Below are 15,900 nucleotides of genomic sequence, written 5' to 3'. Positions count from 1 at the left end.
TAGAATTACCGAGGGATTTACATCCGTCGGTAAATATCATCGCAAATTCTCAACAGAAAAATTTTGTTAGTAAGTCCGTTGGTTTTAGTCGAATTTCTGGTACTGACATTTATTAAAAAAATTACAACATTGATATACCAACTTTCAGTTTTCACTGGTCAACTAAATAAACTTTTTTTTTCTTTTCTTTTTAGGACACCATTTTAAAAAAAATCTCATACAAAAACAAGCAACAAAATTTAAAAAGTGCCTTGGGCTCTGAATTCTCACAACCACGGAGATAGCTTTCAGAGACTGTTTACATATATAGAATTATAAAATATAAATCCATAATCATACCAAGATGGATGGTAAGCAACAAAACGTTGTGTAGACGTCTAAATCCATAATCATACCAAGATCTGGTCTTTGGCTTTAGTCAAATTAAAGACGAGGTTTCACTAGGTTTAAACTTATGGAAACGGGATTGATGGGGTAGAGTTCAGGGGCAGATGTAGAGGAATTTCCAATCCATGATTTATCAGATGGAGGAAAGAGGTCTTGTGTGCTGTTTAAACTCTGGTCTGTGACCTGCTGATAGTGGCCTTTGACACGTTTGGAGTGTACATCATCACCATAAATGCTAGGATCTGAGGTCACCTCCGGGATGCTGGTCTGTCCTTCAAGCATGCTCACCACTTCTGACATTGCAGGCCTTATAGATGGAGAAGCATTGGTGCATAAGAGAGCCGCTTTGATCATCCTTTCAGCCTCTTCCTTGTTGAATTCAGACTGCAGCTTTGGGTCCACTATCTCCATTAAATTTTCCTTTTTTTGCAATACATGGGCCTGTGACGACAATTTCAAAGACAAATAAGAAGGAAGCTATGATATTTTACCAAATGTACCATGTTTTGCATTGAGAACTGATGCCTCACGCGTCATTAATTCAGGATAGCAACAGAAACAGACTGACGATGATTTACCCAGTCAAGAAGACAAACATTTTCGTTCTCTGGCCTGTAACTTGAGTTGCTCTTTCCACTGACAATTTCTAAGGCGACAACCCCAAAACTATAAACATCTGCTTTATCTGTTAGATAGCCCCATAGTGCATATTCTGGAGCCATATATCCTCTGAAATATATATATTTTTAAAAAATGCGGAATTAGTGCCCTTCAGTGACTTGAGGAGTATTACTATCAATAAACTTCAGGAATTAAATTAGTCTCAATACAACTTACATAGTTCCAGCAACTCGAGTGCTAATATGAGTGTTCTCCTCTTCATTGAGCTTAGCTAGTCCGAAGTCTGATATCTTGGCATTTAGATCTTTGTCCAGTAATACATTTGTACCTTTGATGTCCCTGTGAACAATCCTGATTGCAGATCCTTCATGGAGAAATGCTAAACCTCTGGCTATTCCAACACATATCTTGTACCTTGTAGTCCAATCCAACATCAGAGCACTTGTTTCGGAACCTGCTCCTAATAGGATTGTTGATAAGATCATGTTTGCTAGTTGATGCAGTGTTATAAATAATATATATTTTACTGAAAATTTATCAACAAATGCTACTATGGTTACCGAAAAGTGCACGAGAGAGGGAGTTGTTTTCCATGTACTCGTACACCAAAAGCAACTGGTCTCCTTCAATACAGCATCCATAAAGCCTTACAAGATTGGGATGCTGTAAACAAGATATAATGCCTATTTCGTTCACAAATTCACGGTTTCCTTGCCTGGATTTTGGAGATAGCTGCTTAACAGCAATAATAGTACCATCTGCTAATTCACCCTGCATTGGAAGTCAATCACGCATCTAAATGCTATAGTGTTTTTGGGGCGGATTCACCCATGCATGATTCCAATAATAAAATTGTGATTATATGAAAAATTCATTAGATGAAAAACCTTGTATACGGATCCAAAACCACCCTCTCCAATCTTGTTTTCTGAATTGAAATTGTCAGTGGCCGCTTTTAGCTGCCTCAAGGTGAAGGAACCAGTTTTCAAATCCAGCCCTTTAAGCTCTGCACGTAGCAGTTGGTATGGGAGGATGACAGTCAGGAGACATATCGTGAAATAATACAAATCCTTGAAAATCATATATCCATGCACTACGCGCATTCTTTAGTGTGATTCGCCATTATTTAGAAAATCAAGAGTAGACTCGGTGTGTGGAAATGACTGATTTTACAATACCTCGTTCTCTTGTGTATTTGTCTCCGTAGCAGAGCTTCCAATAAATGACACCCATTACCAAGAAAATAAGGAATACTGCTGAAGTGACAACTCCGATCACAATAGGTTTCTTACTTGTTTCCACAGGTTCTGATATTAAATAAAATTGGAAACGCAAAGAAGGCTAAACATCCCATCAAATGGATAATAAACATTAACGCTGTAAAGACACACGACCACTATAGCACAGTTCAATTCTCACCTTCACAATAAGTTCTGTAACCTGAAAAACCACAGATCATGGAAAGATTCTTAGATGGGATAATGAAGTGAGTGGAAGAAGCTTACAGTTACAGTGACAACAAAAATCAGGCTAATCACTTATGCAGATTGGTTTATGAGAAACATTAAATGTGTTTAATCTTATCAGTTAGGGGAGGGAAAAAAAAACCCAGAAAGCTCAGAAAATTGAAATAGAAATGAATTCAATGGTGTCCTTCTATTGTATATATTAAACTCCTTGAAGTCTGTAAGTTTCAAATGAGAGGCAGAAAAAGAACATGCAACATACCTGAACATACGGATATAGCAGAAATTATAGGACCATAATTTCCTCTTATTGGAATGACAGTAGTGCCTTTTCCAGCCCAGTATAATCGGATCTCCAGGGTACGGTCTGTCACGGTGGTGTTGAATGCTCTTGTGAAACTTCTGTTAGATCCTTTGGCTTCCTCTGTAAAGTTAAAATCCTTTAGCACTTGTATTCCCTGGAACAAAGTTTCCTACTCAAATGGGTTCCTTTGAAAAAGAAAAAAAAAGGACATCCACAATCTCTTCGGAAGGAAAAGATAATTAATTACCTGAATGTAAATATCAAAAACACGCCTTGCAACTTTGTTGTACAGTTTTTCATCTGTGAATTGTATCTCCGCAAAGTGGAGTCTGACAGTGTAATTCCCATTTTCTAGACAATATCCATAATAAGTGATAGACAGGGGAGTTTTACGTGCTGTTGCATACAATTCAAAGTCAATTACAGAAATATTAGAATTTGATTGAAGCGTATATTTGTTATCATAGAAACTTTCATCATCCATGAAATCTCCTGTGCTGCTGAATCCCCAGTTTGATCCTGATCTATTATAACTCCTTGCAGCAGCATTACTTCCACCACCTTGATCACCTTCATACAAGATTTTCCCATTCTTTACATCTTGTCCACCACAGTTTATATGGAATGAACGATAATCTGCAGCACATAAAACTAGTATACCATTAGACATGTTTCAATTTTCCGTTTTGTCATACTTATTGAAGCATATCAATGGGGAATAAGTTTACTACAAAGCTCCAAAACTATGATTAGTCACTGGTCAACACTTCATCAAGTGGCTTGCCATTGTTAGATTAGTTCAACCCAATGAATTCCTTCTGTCAACTTTTGGTTTCTGACGGTGAAACCAGTGGTCAAGTTCTACTTCAAACCACGTTTTGATGTATAAGTTTTCCAACAAAGTGACCATGAATTGACCTTATTAGTTTTTCGAGATAGAATCTAACTAAAAAGCTAACAATCATCAATGTCATTCAAACATTGAAGTACACAAATAAATATGGTACATCGATAAACTTTAATGGCACACTCGGATTTTATGAAGTGCGCAAGTTCTTATTATGAAAAAAATAAAATAAAATAAAAAACCATACATTTTGGGCACCGAGATATCTCTGAGCATGGAAGAAGATCGCTTCTGTATATCATGGAAATTATAGTATGTTAGAATAATAAATGGTTTTGTAGATTGAATTCTAAGAATCTGGTATCAGAAAAAAGCCTCTGAATCAGAATCAAAACATGCTTAAAAAAATTGTATCACTCAAGGAAAATATTCAAGATGTGTTTGCTCTTTGAAAAAATGATAAGCATTATACTCTGAGCATAAATTAATTCTGGATATCTATCTATTCTGCTTAGGTAGGATTTAAACATGTAGTATAGTTTATTATTTAGTTACAATATCAAAATATGTTTTGTCTGAAGTAATTGTATCTGTCTCTGCAACTCTGTACTCATGATAGCATATGTTGTTATCGCAAATAGGTACAAGATCTTGCTAGTACTCCATAGAGGAATTCTTTTGACCCTGTGGGATTTTTTGAAATCACATACAGCAGAATCTCTATTGCTAATTTCATCTCCAGAAATATAAATTAATACGAAAAACATTGCAGTCTGAGTATAAAAGAAGAGCCTTACAATTTATTATTGCTGGACGAGCTTCGAAACCAGTTTATATTATTCCTGATTTATAAACTCAAATCATTCAGTTTCAAAATCACCAAGAATATCCCAACTCAAAAATTTATGAACATCCTTACTCGTTACTGCTGCTGCATCTTGGTGACCGTAAAAAGTTATTGTACGAAACATCACTGGAAAAGATCAAGAAAATCATAAATCTAAATACAAACTTCCACATGGTTAATAAATAAAGAGAATATATAAACTTCACGACGCAAGCGCTAGAAATGCACGCGCTTTCATTTGATGATAGGATTTTTTTTACCACATCCATTTTTTTATTTGTTGTTTTTTTATAAATATATTGAATTGACAACATTTTTATTGCATGCTATAGTTTTTGTATGCAATCCAAGCTTGATGAAACTTTTTGTTAACATATATGTGTGGAGTGATGACCGTTAAAAAAGGATGCATCAGTTCGTTGATAGCCGAGCTCAATATTTTGTGGTATGTTGGTTTTTAATTATTTTTTTCTTAAGTTATTATGTCCTTGAATTTGATAAATTTTTTTTTTAATAGGATACATATAACAGCCGGTTGAAGGAGAGATACAGGGATGAGCCTTTGACCCATTTAGATATCGGTCTGGATTTGTGGTTGGAGGGAGAATCATTTGGTGGACCTAATAGAAATCGAGTGTATGGACTCTCTAACACTATGACTGAGAATTTATAAACGACCCGTAGTACTTTTGGATGCTCGCAATCAATTCTAAGCAATCAAACTCTGGAGTTCGCAGTGATGTTAGACCAACAGGTACAAGATTGGACAACCTATCTTAATGATAAATATGATGACTCACTATTGGTTATGGAGAATTATGTTGATTGGTAATGGAGATGAGATTACAGATGGATGGTTCATGTTAGGAGTGAGCAAAAAAACCAACGAACTGATTAAACTGAGAAAACCATAAAACAAACAACCAAAAAAACCGAAGCCTGAAAAAAAACTGATTACACGATTAGAATATTTTTAAAAAAATTCGGTTTGGTTTCAATTTCATAAGCTTGAAATAAAAAAACTGAATCGAACCAGTTTAGTTAAGAAATAAACCAAACCAAACCAAAAAACCGAACTGAATAGAAAAAACTCATTAGAAAGTCCAAAAAAACCCAAAAAACAATATAATTTTCAATTTTTAATATCAAATAACCGAACTGAACTGGAAATGAACTAAAATCGAATCAAATCAAATTGAACCGAAAACGATCAGTTGAGTTTCAGTTTTTAACTTAAAAAAACCAAAATGAACTGAGACCGGTCTCGGTTCGATTTTTGTTTTTTTTTTTTTTACAAAATTTCAATTTGATTGTTTTTATAGGTAGAAACTGAACTGAACCGAAAATGATCACTCATAGTTCATGTGCACCCCTTAATTGCCCCTACGTTCCCGCGATGACAACTTACCTCCTCCTCCTTATCCATTGTCGTCTTTATTTTAGATTTATTGTATTCGATCGTAAAAGAAGAAATTTATATGCTTTGTCCGTCTGTAAATTCATCGATATATTTATTACCAATAGACTCACCGACAATCTATAAATTACCGGCAATAGTTTTTTCGATAAACCATTTCTATCCGTGAGTCTTTTGGTAACATACACATCGATGGATTGCTAGTGTTTACTTTTCCATGCGGTGATAATTAATGATTTTTTGACTATTTATTTTTTCCCAATAAAATCACCCATAGAAATTAAGTACTGAATCCAATGATGGGTGTAATTTAGGAACCTACAGATTTGGGCTATTTTGGAGGAATGAGTCTTGCACTGTTCCAGTCAGCTTGTTGCCACTCAAAAACCTGGTAAGAACCACACTCATACTTTCAGCATAATTTATTGCGCCATCCTTGATAAGATTTCAATAACCAAATTTCAAATTATCAGACTTTAGCATTGCTCACGTAAACTGTCGTCGTCGTATTGTATTAGGAGGAATCTCCCCAACCAACTTGTTAAAAGTTAAGTCGCTGCAAGAAATTACAGCAAACAAAATTTTAGGCTTCAGTCTCTGAAGAAGATTTTACATCTTTGTAAATATAATGGCAATAAACAGGTGAATATATATGTCTCATAATTAAAGGTTATTAAATTCTTTGAAGTAATCCTCTATTTATATTCTTCCTTGGAGAGTTGCAGTTGCTTGAAATCACTACCTTCTCATAGGAGCTCATCGGTTGTGCAAATAAGTCAATGTTATGTTAGAAGCTAGTTGTGATTCTACTACTCACTCTAGAAGGACTTTAGTTATTATATGCCCAGGATTATATATTAATGTAGGATTTTTAACTTATCCTAACGACCTGATGATTCAGGCAGATCCCACGCACCAGCTGTAAATGGAGATCATAATGAAAAAATGTGGCAGAATTGAAATGTATAAAAAGAAATTCTATGTTGCATAGCAGCAGATGTAAGGCGATGAGTGAAGTTCACACTTACAGTGTTTTTTCCACTTTCCATGCGTTTTCTGGGATTGTTCCAGTTAAATTGATGTTCCTCAGAACCCTGACAACAAGTTACAGGTTGGTTAAACAGCTCTGAACAGAACAAATCCTCAACTTTACTGTGAAAAGTTATGAAGCAGTTCACATACAAGAATTGCCTTTCAATCGGCGAGCTAGGTAACTGAAACTCTGGTCCAGGCATATCAGCAATCCTCCTGCATAACAGTAAGAGACCTTGAATACAAGTTAAATGTTCAATTCCCTTCATTTATCTCTCCCTATCTCTCACACACAAAGAGAATTCTTCAATAATTAATACAGCAGGAGGTATGCAGCACAAGAAAGTGGTTTTACTCACAAATCAGACAACTTTTCCAAATGAAAAATCGCAAGAGGTATAGGTCCTTGCAATCCAGTAGCGTACAATTCACTTCATTAGTCACGAAAAGAACAAAAAATCTCAATAAAGTGTATCATGTTGCATTAGAATGAATTAAGATCTTGTGAAGATAAACATCTCACAGCTTTTGAAGTTGAGTCCAGTTCCCAATGAACTCGGGTACGGTGCCATTAAGATTATTATCACTTACGCGACTGCACATTGAATAAGTTAAATTATATAAAAAAAAAATATTGTGTTCAAGGAAAATAAGTGAGGGCTTACAAATCCTTCAAGTCTTTTATCTGCGCAAGTGCCTCTGGCAAGGTCCCCACTAACTTATTGCCGGAGAGTATCCTGCAATTGTTAATTCACGGCATCAAAGCAAAGATTTCAACTAATGAAAACGAAATCTCTAGCAAGTCTTCACAATGAAGAATTTAGTTAAAATTTCTTACAGAGATTTTAAGTTGACAAGCTTGCCAAGCTCAGGTGGGACAACACCAGAAAACTGATTTGATTCAAGGCTCCTATATTTTATAATTGCATTTGATAAAGTGAAATAACCATTGGAGAACAAAGTAAACTAGCATTGCTTGCAATATTCGAATAACTCAAACTAGAGGTAGAGCACTATAACAGATTCAAGCCATACAAGTAGGTGAGCCATACAAGTAGGTGAGGGCAGTAAAACTTCCCAAATGTCCAGGAATATTTCCTGACAAGCGATTTGCAGTAAGCGAGCTGCATAAGAGGTTAGTTAGGAAGGAAGTTTTAAGCTCACTCTTACATAGAAAATAAGATAAACCAGGAAGAGGGGTGAAGTTATTAATGAGCTTACATGAAAGACAGATTTTTCATCGAAGCCCATTCCACCGGAATTGTGCCGTATAGATAGTTGCGAGTGAAATCTCTGTCATAGACAATGTTGTTGTATAAAAATTATTTTCCTTCTTGAAAATTGCTCCAAAAATTAATATAAACGCTTGAAATTTTAATATAAACTGTGACAGACAATGGCAAACTAATAATCACATAACATCTGATGAGTATTAATTATCATCGAGGCATCTCAAGATTCATAATCATTTAATGGATTCAGAATTGAGGCCTCGAAGCAGAAACATGAGCCAAATATATATGTCCTTAGTTAAGGGTTCTTACATTTTTTGGACATAAGTAAGGTTGGCCAATTCCGGAGGAAGCCTGCCTGGAAGACTGTAATCTTTGAGCTGGCTTTATTGCAAGCAGGGGAGAAAGAGACATCATTGGTCACAGTTTGGGAAAGCTAAGATATATATATAACAAAGAAAAACATAAAAATGTGAAGTAATTAAGAGGCTTACAATGAAGTAATGTGACAGTAATTATCATCAGTGATGCTGCAGTTACATCCGATGGTGCTGTTCCCTTCTAAGTTTGGTGGAGCAGAATTCAGTTCTGTCTCAACAACTCCTTTCTGTTGACAACTATCGACGAACTTCAAGGATAGTTGGCCATCCTCGTTTACTGTCTTACCGATTTGTCTTAACGCTTCAACTGGTGGGTTTTTTTTTTTTTTTAAAAATAATAATTCATGAGGAATGTGCACTATTCAAAACATTCTCAAATAGTTGTTAGATTATTAATAATAATAATAAATAGATTACGATGGTGTTTTTCTTTGGGGTAGTCATGGGTGATTCATATAGGTAAAGACCATTCACATCATGTACCTCGAGACACGCAGTTATATATCAACCTATCATCATAGATATTACTCAGTTCAGAATTTAATTTGGATTAAAATTTGTATTGCATGGTTGGAGGTTAACCTCAAGATTACATTCTTTTCAGGTTTATTTTTAATGAAATTATTTTCAATTAAAAAAATAATCTAAAATGATATTATTTTAAATAAAAATAAAAATAAAAATATTATTTGTTAACTCAATTCTACAATGAGTATGTCATTTCTTGAAAAAGAATTAGATGCAAAACAAAATCACAACTTTTTAGTTGCTAAAAAATTCAGATGCCTATAAATGAATCTAATTATATAAAACAAAATACCCATAGAAGCTATTTTGTGTTATATACGGCCAAAGATATATTTTACTGTTTTTCAAGCATTTGCAAAGTTTTGGTTAATGTTGTTTAATTGTGCGAGTCTCTTGAAGTTGAATCCGAGAAATACAATTAGTACATTTTATTTATAAAAGTTATATATTCATATTATTTTATATAATAATAACTAAAAAGAATTAAAAAAAATGAGGGTAATTTGACTAACCTCTCCTCACAAATCATTGTTAATTGGAATAATAATTTGTTTTTCTTTTTTATACATATAATTTTAATTTTATCTTTCGATATTAAATTTATTAAAAATTGAGTTTTATAAAAAAAATTAATTTTTTTTCTATGGGGTTATTTTATTCTCATAATATGGATCATAGGTTTTGCAGATTAATTTGATTAACTTGATTTTTTTTTTATTTTTTTAATTAAATATTTTTTTCAGTATCTTGATTAACATTGAGTTAATTGAAATTATATTTCATAATTTGTTTTATTTTTTTTATGAAGTTTTCCTAACCTCATGATACAAGTTTAGAAGATTAACTCGAATTGACTAAAGTTTTTTTTTTTAATTTTATCCTCCTTATGACATATGTCTTGGATTTTACTTCTCTTTTTTTTTAATTGAATTTCTTTTTCTTAATTACATCATTCAATATTGAGAATTGATCTTTATAATTTTTCTCAATTTACTTTTTATAAAGTTATTCGGTCTCATAACTCAAGTTCGATAAGTTAATTCAAGTTGACTCAAGTTGTTTTTTTTTTGTTATTAAATTTTGTTTTTAATTTTATCTTTCAACATTTAACTGATTAATCACTTGAAGTTTAATGCAAGAAATACAATTAGTAAACTTTATTTGTGAAAGTTATATATTCATATTATTTTATATAATAATAATAATTAACAAGAACTGAAAAAAAACAAGGGTATTTCACTAAGCTCTCCTCACAAATCAATTTTAATTGAAATAATGATTTGTTTTTTTCTTATATATAATTTTAATTTTATCTTTTAACATTAGATTTATTAGAGATTGAGTTTTATAAAAAAAATTAATTTTTTCAATGGAGTTATTTTATTCTCATGATCTATATCATAGGTTTTGCAAATTAATTTGATTAACTTGATTTTTTTGTTAATTTTTAATTGAATATTTTTTTCCAGTTTCTCCATCAACATTAAGTTAATAGAAATTAAATTTCTTAATTTGTTTCATTTTTTTATGAAGTTATTGTAACCTCGTGACACAAGTTTGGAAGGTTAACTCGAGTTGACTCAAATTTTTTTTTTAAAAAAAATTTATCCTCTAACATTGAATTTATTAGAAATTGGAATATATAATTTTTTTTATTTACTTTCTATAGGGTTATCATGACCTCATGACATGTGTCTTGGATTTTGTTTTTTTTTTAATTGATTTTTTTTAATTATATTCTTCAATATTGAGAATTGATCTTAATAATTTTTTTTAATTTTCTTTCTATGAGGTTATCCGGTCTTATGACTCAAGTTCGATAGGTTAACCCAGGTTAACTCAAGTTGTTGTTTTTTTATTAAATTTTATTTTCAATTTCATCCTTTAACATTAGGTTGATTAAGAATTGATTTTTATTTTTTTCTTATTTGCTTTTTATGGGGTTATCACGGTTTCATGACCTAGGATGGAGATTCGATAAGTTAACTCGAGTTTATCCAAATCAATCTAATATGTTTTCTTCTCAATATTTACAAAAAAATAATATTATCTTGAGTTTTTTAAGTTAAACTATATTTTTATTAGACCGGATCATATTGAATCAATTCTACATGATTAACTTTTCTTCCTTAAAAAACATGTTAGTAATTTGTGGGTATTTCTTTACATTCAAATTTTTTGCATTCGACTCGCATTGTAGTGTAACGAGAGATGATAATCTGGTAATAAACTATTGAGTCAAGGTGCATATTGCCTGAACTAAATTGGGTTGGATCTCAATCAATCTAGCTTGACAATTACAGCCAGATACTAGCTAAATTACTGTCTTTACGTACCTATTAAAAAGTTTAGAAGACGCTTACAAATAAACAATCATCTCAAAAGACAAAAAGAAAACATAATCTTTTTTTCAAAAAATTAATAATAAATAAATAAAAAGAAAACATAATCTTTTTTTCAAAAAATAAAAAATAAATAAATAATTTGAGCTTCTCTAACAATAAAGAGCCTATATATTGTATAGTTAGAAATTGTATAGTTAGAAAGGGTTACAAAAATTAGATATGACTAAGCCCAACGAGGGCCCAAATATTGTCAACGTAGTTATTCAAATTCAAACAAAGATGATACTAGGAAGTGAAGGGGAAACTTTCATTTGGCCAAAATGCCTAGTTTTCACCTTTTTTTTTATGTTATTCTCGTTCTATTTATTAAAGTCTAAAATATAATATATAATTAAATATATGTCTTAATTACTCTTTAATTTTAACATCTAAGAAATTCCTTTTAAACTACTCTCAAAATAATAATAAGAAGAAAAACAATTACAAAAAAGAAGAAGTAACAAAGAAAACCTATATTTTAAGGATTGTATTTTATCTTTGATATTTGTATGTTTTTTTAATTTGGTATATATATTTTCTTAAATATTATATTTTGAAGAATCTAAATTATCAAACTAAGATTAATATCTATAATTACAGTACTTTTTAGTTCCTAACACATATCTTTAATAGTAAAGTCATTGCATCATAAAACAATAATAAAATATTAAAAAAATAAAATTGCTGATCAATTGAGTTATTTGTTCATAAAATTCACAATATTTACCAACGAGTTGAAAAGTTTGAAAGACTTGCTGTATAGTTATAAGACCTCACTGATCTGATCTGAATATATATTACTGTGAAAACAAAGTAATACAGAAGGTTGTTCTTAATTAAGTAGGTAGCTAGGTTGCTCTTACCTTCTCCTGGATGTAGCTGATCAGAAGCAAGCAAAGTAATAGAGCTCCAGAAACAAATCATCACCATAACTTGGCAAAGCTGAAACATCATTAGCATCCTGTGCTGCAAAATTGGCTGCAAAAGCTCGAATAAGTTTTTTATTTGTCGACATGAGACAGGCAGGGAAAAACTCTCAGATATTTTGAAACATGCTAAGAACATACTGGAAACGAGAGAGATTCCACTCAGAAAAGAGAGAAAGAAAGAGGATTTATCCTTGTTTACATTGTTTCAGACCAATCTCTTTTCCACCTGGTGCTAAAGGACATGCTAAGAACATGCTAAAATACTGATTGATGTAGACATATAGACCAGTCTCTTTTCCACCGGGTGCTAAAGGACAACAAGCTATTATTTGAAGTTTATGATAGACTCAATTATATAGCTAGTTGGTGCATAATTGACAGTTTAACACCTGCAGCAGGTTTATTTTTATGTTCGAAAAATATTTTTAGAAAGAAACTGAATTTTTTTTACTGGAATTAGTGATAAATAATAAAATTATTGATGAATGTTATTCTATTAATAAATTAATCAGTAAAATTTTTATCAATAAATTGATAATTTTATGCTTATAAAAAAAATTATATCAATAAAATTGTTAAATGGTGTAGTGATTGATTGCCAGGTTAACTCCTCAATAAGATGGTGTTTAAAAACTATATTTTGGGATTGGTGGATTAGTACTAGAAGTAAGTGAATGATGACAAGAATTTGTTATATAAATAGTATTTTATTGTTAAATGTACCGGTAGATGTATCTTAAGTGGTATGATCAAATGAAAGAAAGGAATCACGTGTTCAAATTCTACAGTGAGTTTGTCATTTCTTGAAAAAGAATTAGATACAAAACAAAATTACAACTTTCTAGGAGCTTAAAAAATTCAGATGCCTATAAATGAACCTAATTTTTATAGTTTGTCATATCTTGAAAAAGAATTAGGAGATGAATTTTATTGATTTTTAAGTTTGTGCGAAGTTAAAAACATTCTGGATAGCGAGTTTAAATTTTATTCATCAGAATAGTAGAGGTGAATAAAAAAACTGAAAAACTGATTAAACCGAGAAAACTAGAAAAAAAATAACCGAAAAAACCAAACCGAAAAAAAAAACCAATTAAACCAATAAAATTTTAAAAAAACCGGCTGGTTCGGTTCGGTTCGGTTCGGTTTCTGTTTTATAAGCAAAAAAACAAACCGAAACCGAGCCAAACCGGAAAAACCGAGCCAAAACCGGAAAGAACAGAGCCAAAACCAAGAAAACCGAGCCAAAACCGAGCTAAACCGGAAAAAGCAAGCCAAACTGGTTTTTGCCCTAAAAAACCGAACTGAACCGAAACCGGTCAGTTTGACCCGGTTTCGGTTCGGGTTCGGTTTTTTTTTAAAAAAAAAATTGGTTTGGTTACTTTTTTTGATAAAAACCGAACCTAACTGAAAATGATCACCCCTACAGAATAGTATTGTATAAAATAATTTGCAAAGATAATAATATATATATTTAATTTTTTAATTATTAATGGATCAACATAAAAAAATCAAAATATTCTTGTTTTCTTGTCATACCTGAACATCACGGCGACTAATTAAAAATAATCTCAATGAAACATATATCTGGTATCTTATTCTTTAGAAATAAAAGTCTAGTTCAAAGAGTCGCTACCTAATATTATGGTTATTAGGAATCCTAACTGGTCAACAGAAATTCTATGATACGGGACTAATTACATAAAATAAAAGACATATCACCTATTAAATGTCCCACCCGAGACAAACTGTATTGCTTGTTTTATCTTAAATTACTAAGAATTTGTTCTCCTTTTCTTTGTCTTCTTTTTTTATTCTTTCTCTCATGTTCCTGACTCTAGTGTTAGTGAACAGTTCATACGAATATTTTTATCTATGACATTGGTAAATATTGCCCAAACCCAAACAAATATGATATTCCTAACTTTGACGTCAGTGAATAATTTTACAAAAAATTGATTTTGAAGAAGAATTTTTCTATGTCATTTTCTTTTTACTTATCCTTTATTATTATTTGCTCTTTTTAGATGAAAATAAAAAAACATTGCACAATATATTTGCGTTTAATAATAATAGTCTATGGATTGAGCATATAGTAGAAAAATACAAAACACAAATAAAAAAATAAAAAAAAATGCGAGAGGCTCATAAATAAATTAACAAAGATCTCCAAATATTTTTAAAATTTTTTGATATTAAAATAGAGTTTATTTGATCAAATATCAACATAGAAGGAAATAAAATATATATATAAAGTGTAAGGATGTGTTTAACATAATTTGAACAGGCTGGACTTAAAACCCAGACCCGACATATTTTTTTTAATAAGTCAGGTTTTGTCTATTTTATATGACACCAAGACCCAGTCAGCCCAGCCTCGTCACTGGCCCAAACCAGTGACCGGCTGGGCAAATCACGCGTGAACTTTGTTCACGCGTGCATTGCACAGTGCGGAGATAATTAATTACCTTCGCACAGTGCTAAATGCAAAGAAGATTCAAAAAGAACGAAAGGGAGATGAAAACTTACCTTGTCTGGAGATTGTTCTGGAGATGAACGAGCGAAAAGGGATGGCCACCGCGCAACGACTACCCAATATTCCCTGCCTCTGTTTTGTGTATTCTCTGTTTTGTGTGCCTATTGTGCTTGAGTTCAGGGACGAAGACAAAGCTGGGTTTATATCTCTCTCCCCTCTCTTTTCTCCTCTGTTATCTCCTCTGCTTCTTTTTTTTGCTCCGTCTTTTTTTCTCCTCCTTTCTCTGTTTTCTCCTCCTCCCCCTCTGGTCTGGCCTCTGCCTTTTTTTTTTTTTTTGTGTGTTCTCTTCAATTTTTTTTTTCTTTTTTGCAAATACTGATTGATGTAGAATCTCTTTTCCACCAGGTGCTAAAGGACAACAAGCTATTTGGAGTTTATGATAGACTCAAAAAATTAAGATTTTATTTATTTTTTTATTTTAAATTAATATTTTTTAATATTTTAATATATTTATATCAAAAATATTTTTTTAAAATAAAAAAATATTATTTTAATATATTAAAAAAAAAAACGTTTAAAAACACCAATGAAGCCGCCCTCGATTTTAATGCTTCTGCCATCATTTGCTTTCAATATTGAGTTTTTTTTCCTTCATTATCACCGTGAGCAAATTTATTTCTCAAACGAACACTCTTATTATATCACAAAAATAGTCTCGTGACACGTGGATTGTGCATTTATTATAAAAAATAATAATCAATAATTGTAATTATCTACGTACTTACCTGTGGGTTGTGCATGTATTATAAAAAATAGTTTCGTTATTTTTAGAAAATACTCTGTGAATGTAAATTTTTTATCAGATGAACACTCTCAATAAAGTGTAATTTTTTTTTTGTGAGTGTAATTTTTTTTTATTACTTATCCAATGGTCTCTTCTATTTTATTTTTCCAAATTTTTTAATAAAGTGTAATTTTTCCAATTTCAATGTCGATTTCGCACCCGACATTACGATGAAGTTTAGAATGTAAAAATGGATAAGAAATCACCAT

General features: G+C 31.6%; 1 protein-coding gene across 10 annotated transcripts; it reads right to left on the bottom strand.

Moving 5' to 3' along the window:
* Window positions 1-218: 218 nt before the first annotated feature.
* Window positions 219-15,201, bottom strand: LOC133703597 (probable LRR receptor-like serine/threonine-protein kinase At1g29720). 10 transcript variants are annotated; one of them, XM_062128212.1, is made up of 26 exons: window positions 14,901-15,201; window positions 12,309-12,423; window positions 8,648-8,840; window positions 8,466-8,537; window positions 8,143-8,214; window positions 7,974-8,045; window positions 7,760-7,831; window positions 7,587-7,658; window positions 7,445-7,516; window positions 7,281-7,352; window positions 7,072-7,137; window positions 6,918-6,983; window positions 6,380-6,445; window positions 6,212-6,277; window positions 4,545-4,598; window positions 4,423-4,467; window positions 3,873-3,916; window positions 3,026-3,414; window positions 2,737-2,932; window positions 2,428-2,448; window positions 2,187-2,315; window positions 1,896-2,014; window positions 1,569-1,779; window positions 1,225-1,468; window positions 966-1,116; window positions 219-828 (listed from the first exon to the last, which is right to left on the bottom strand). In XM_062128212.1, exons 2-26 carry the CDS (start codon window positions 12,403-12,405, stop codon window positions 424-426), a joined length of 3,066 nt encoding a protein of 1,021 aa, XP_061984196.1. In that variant the 5' UTR covers window positions 12,406-12,423; window positions 14,901-15,201; the 3' UTR covers window positions 219-423. The 10 variants fall into 10 exon arrangements, with proteins under 10 accessions (XP_061984196.1, XP_061984197.1, XP_061984193.1 ...); XM_062128213.1 differs by lacking the exon at window positions 14,901-15,201 and adding an exon at window positions 12,513-12,655; XM_062128209.1 differs by lacking the exon at window positions 14,901-15,201 and having other exon boundaries at window positions 12,309-12,595.
* Between the last annotated feature and the right edge of the window lie 699 nt (window positions 15,202-15,900).

This window comes from Populus nigra, chromosome 9, assembly GCF_951802175.1.
Source record: "Populus nigra chromosome 9, ddPopNigr1.1, whole genome shotgun sequence".
Classification (NCBI taxonomy): Eukaryota; Viridiplantae; Streptophyta; class Magnoliopsida; order Malpighiales; family Salicaceae; genus Populus; species Populus nigra.
The sequence above is the reverse complement of the archived record's forward strand: the minus strand, read 5'-3'. Positions and strand labels throughout refer to the sequence as shown.

Coding starts and splice junctions, on each gene's coding strand:
- LOC133703597 (XM_062128209.1), bottom strand. CDS start 12,510: ATGTTCTTAGCATGTTTCAAAATATCTGAGAGTTTTTCCCTGCCTGTC. Junction 4,468..4,544: donor AGATGCAGCAGCAGTAACGA/GTAAGGATGTTC, acceptor TTTATAAATCAG/GAATAATATAAACTGGTTTC. Junction 1,117..1,224: donor ACTCGAGTTGCTGGAACTAT/GTAAGTTGTATT, acceptor TATATATTTCAG/AGGATATATGGCTCCAGAAT.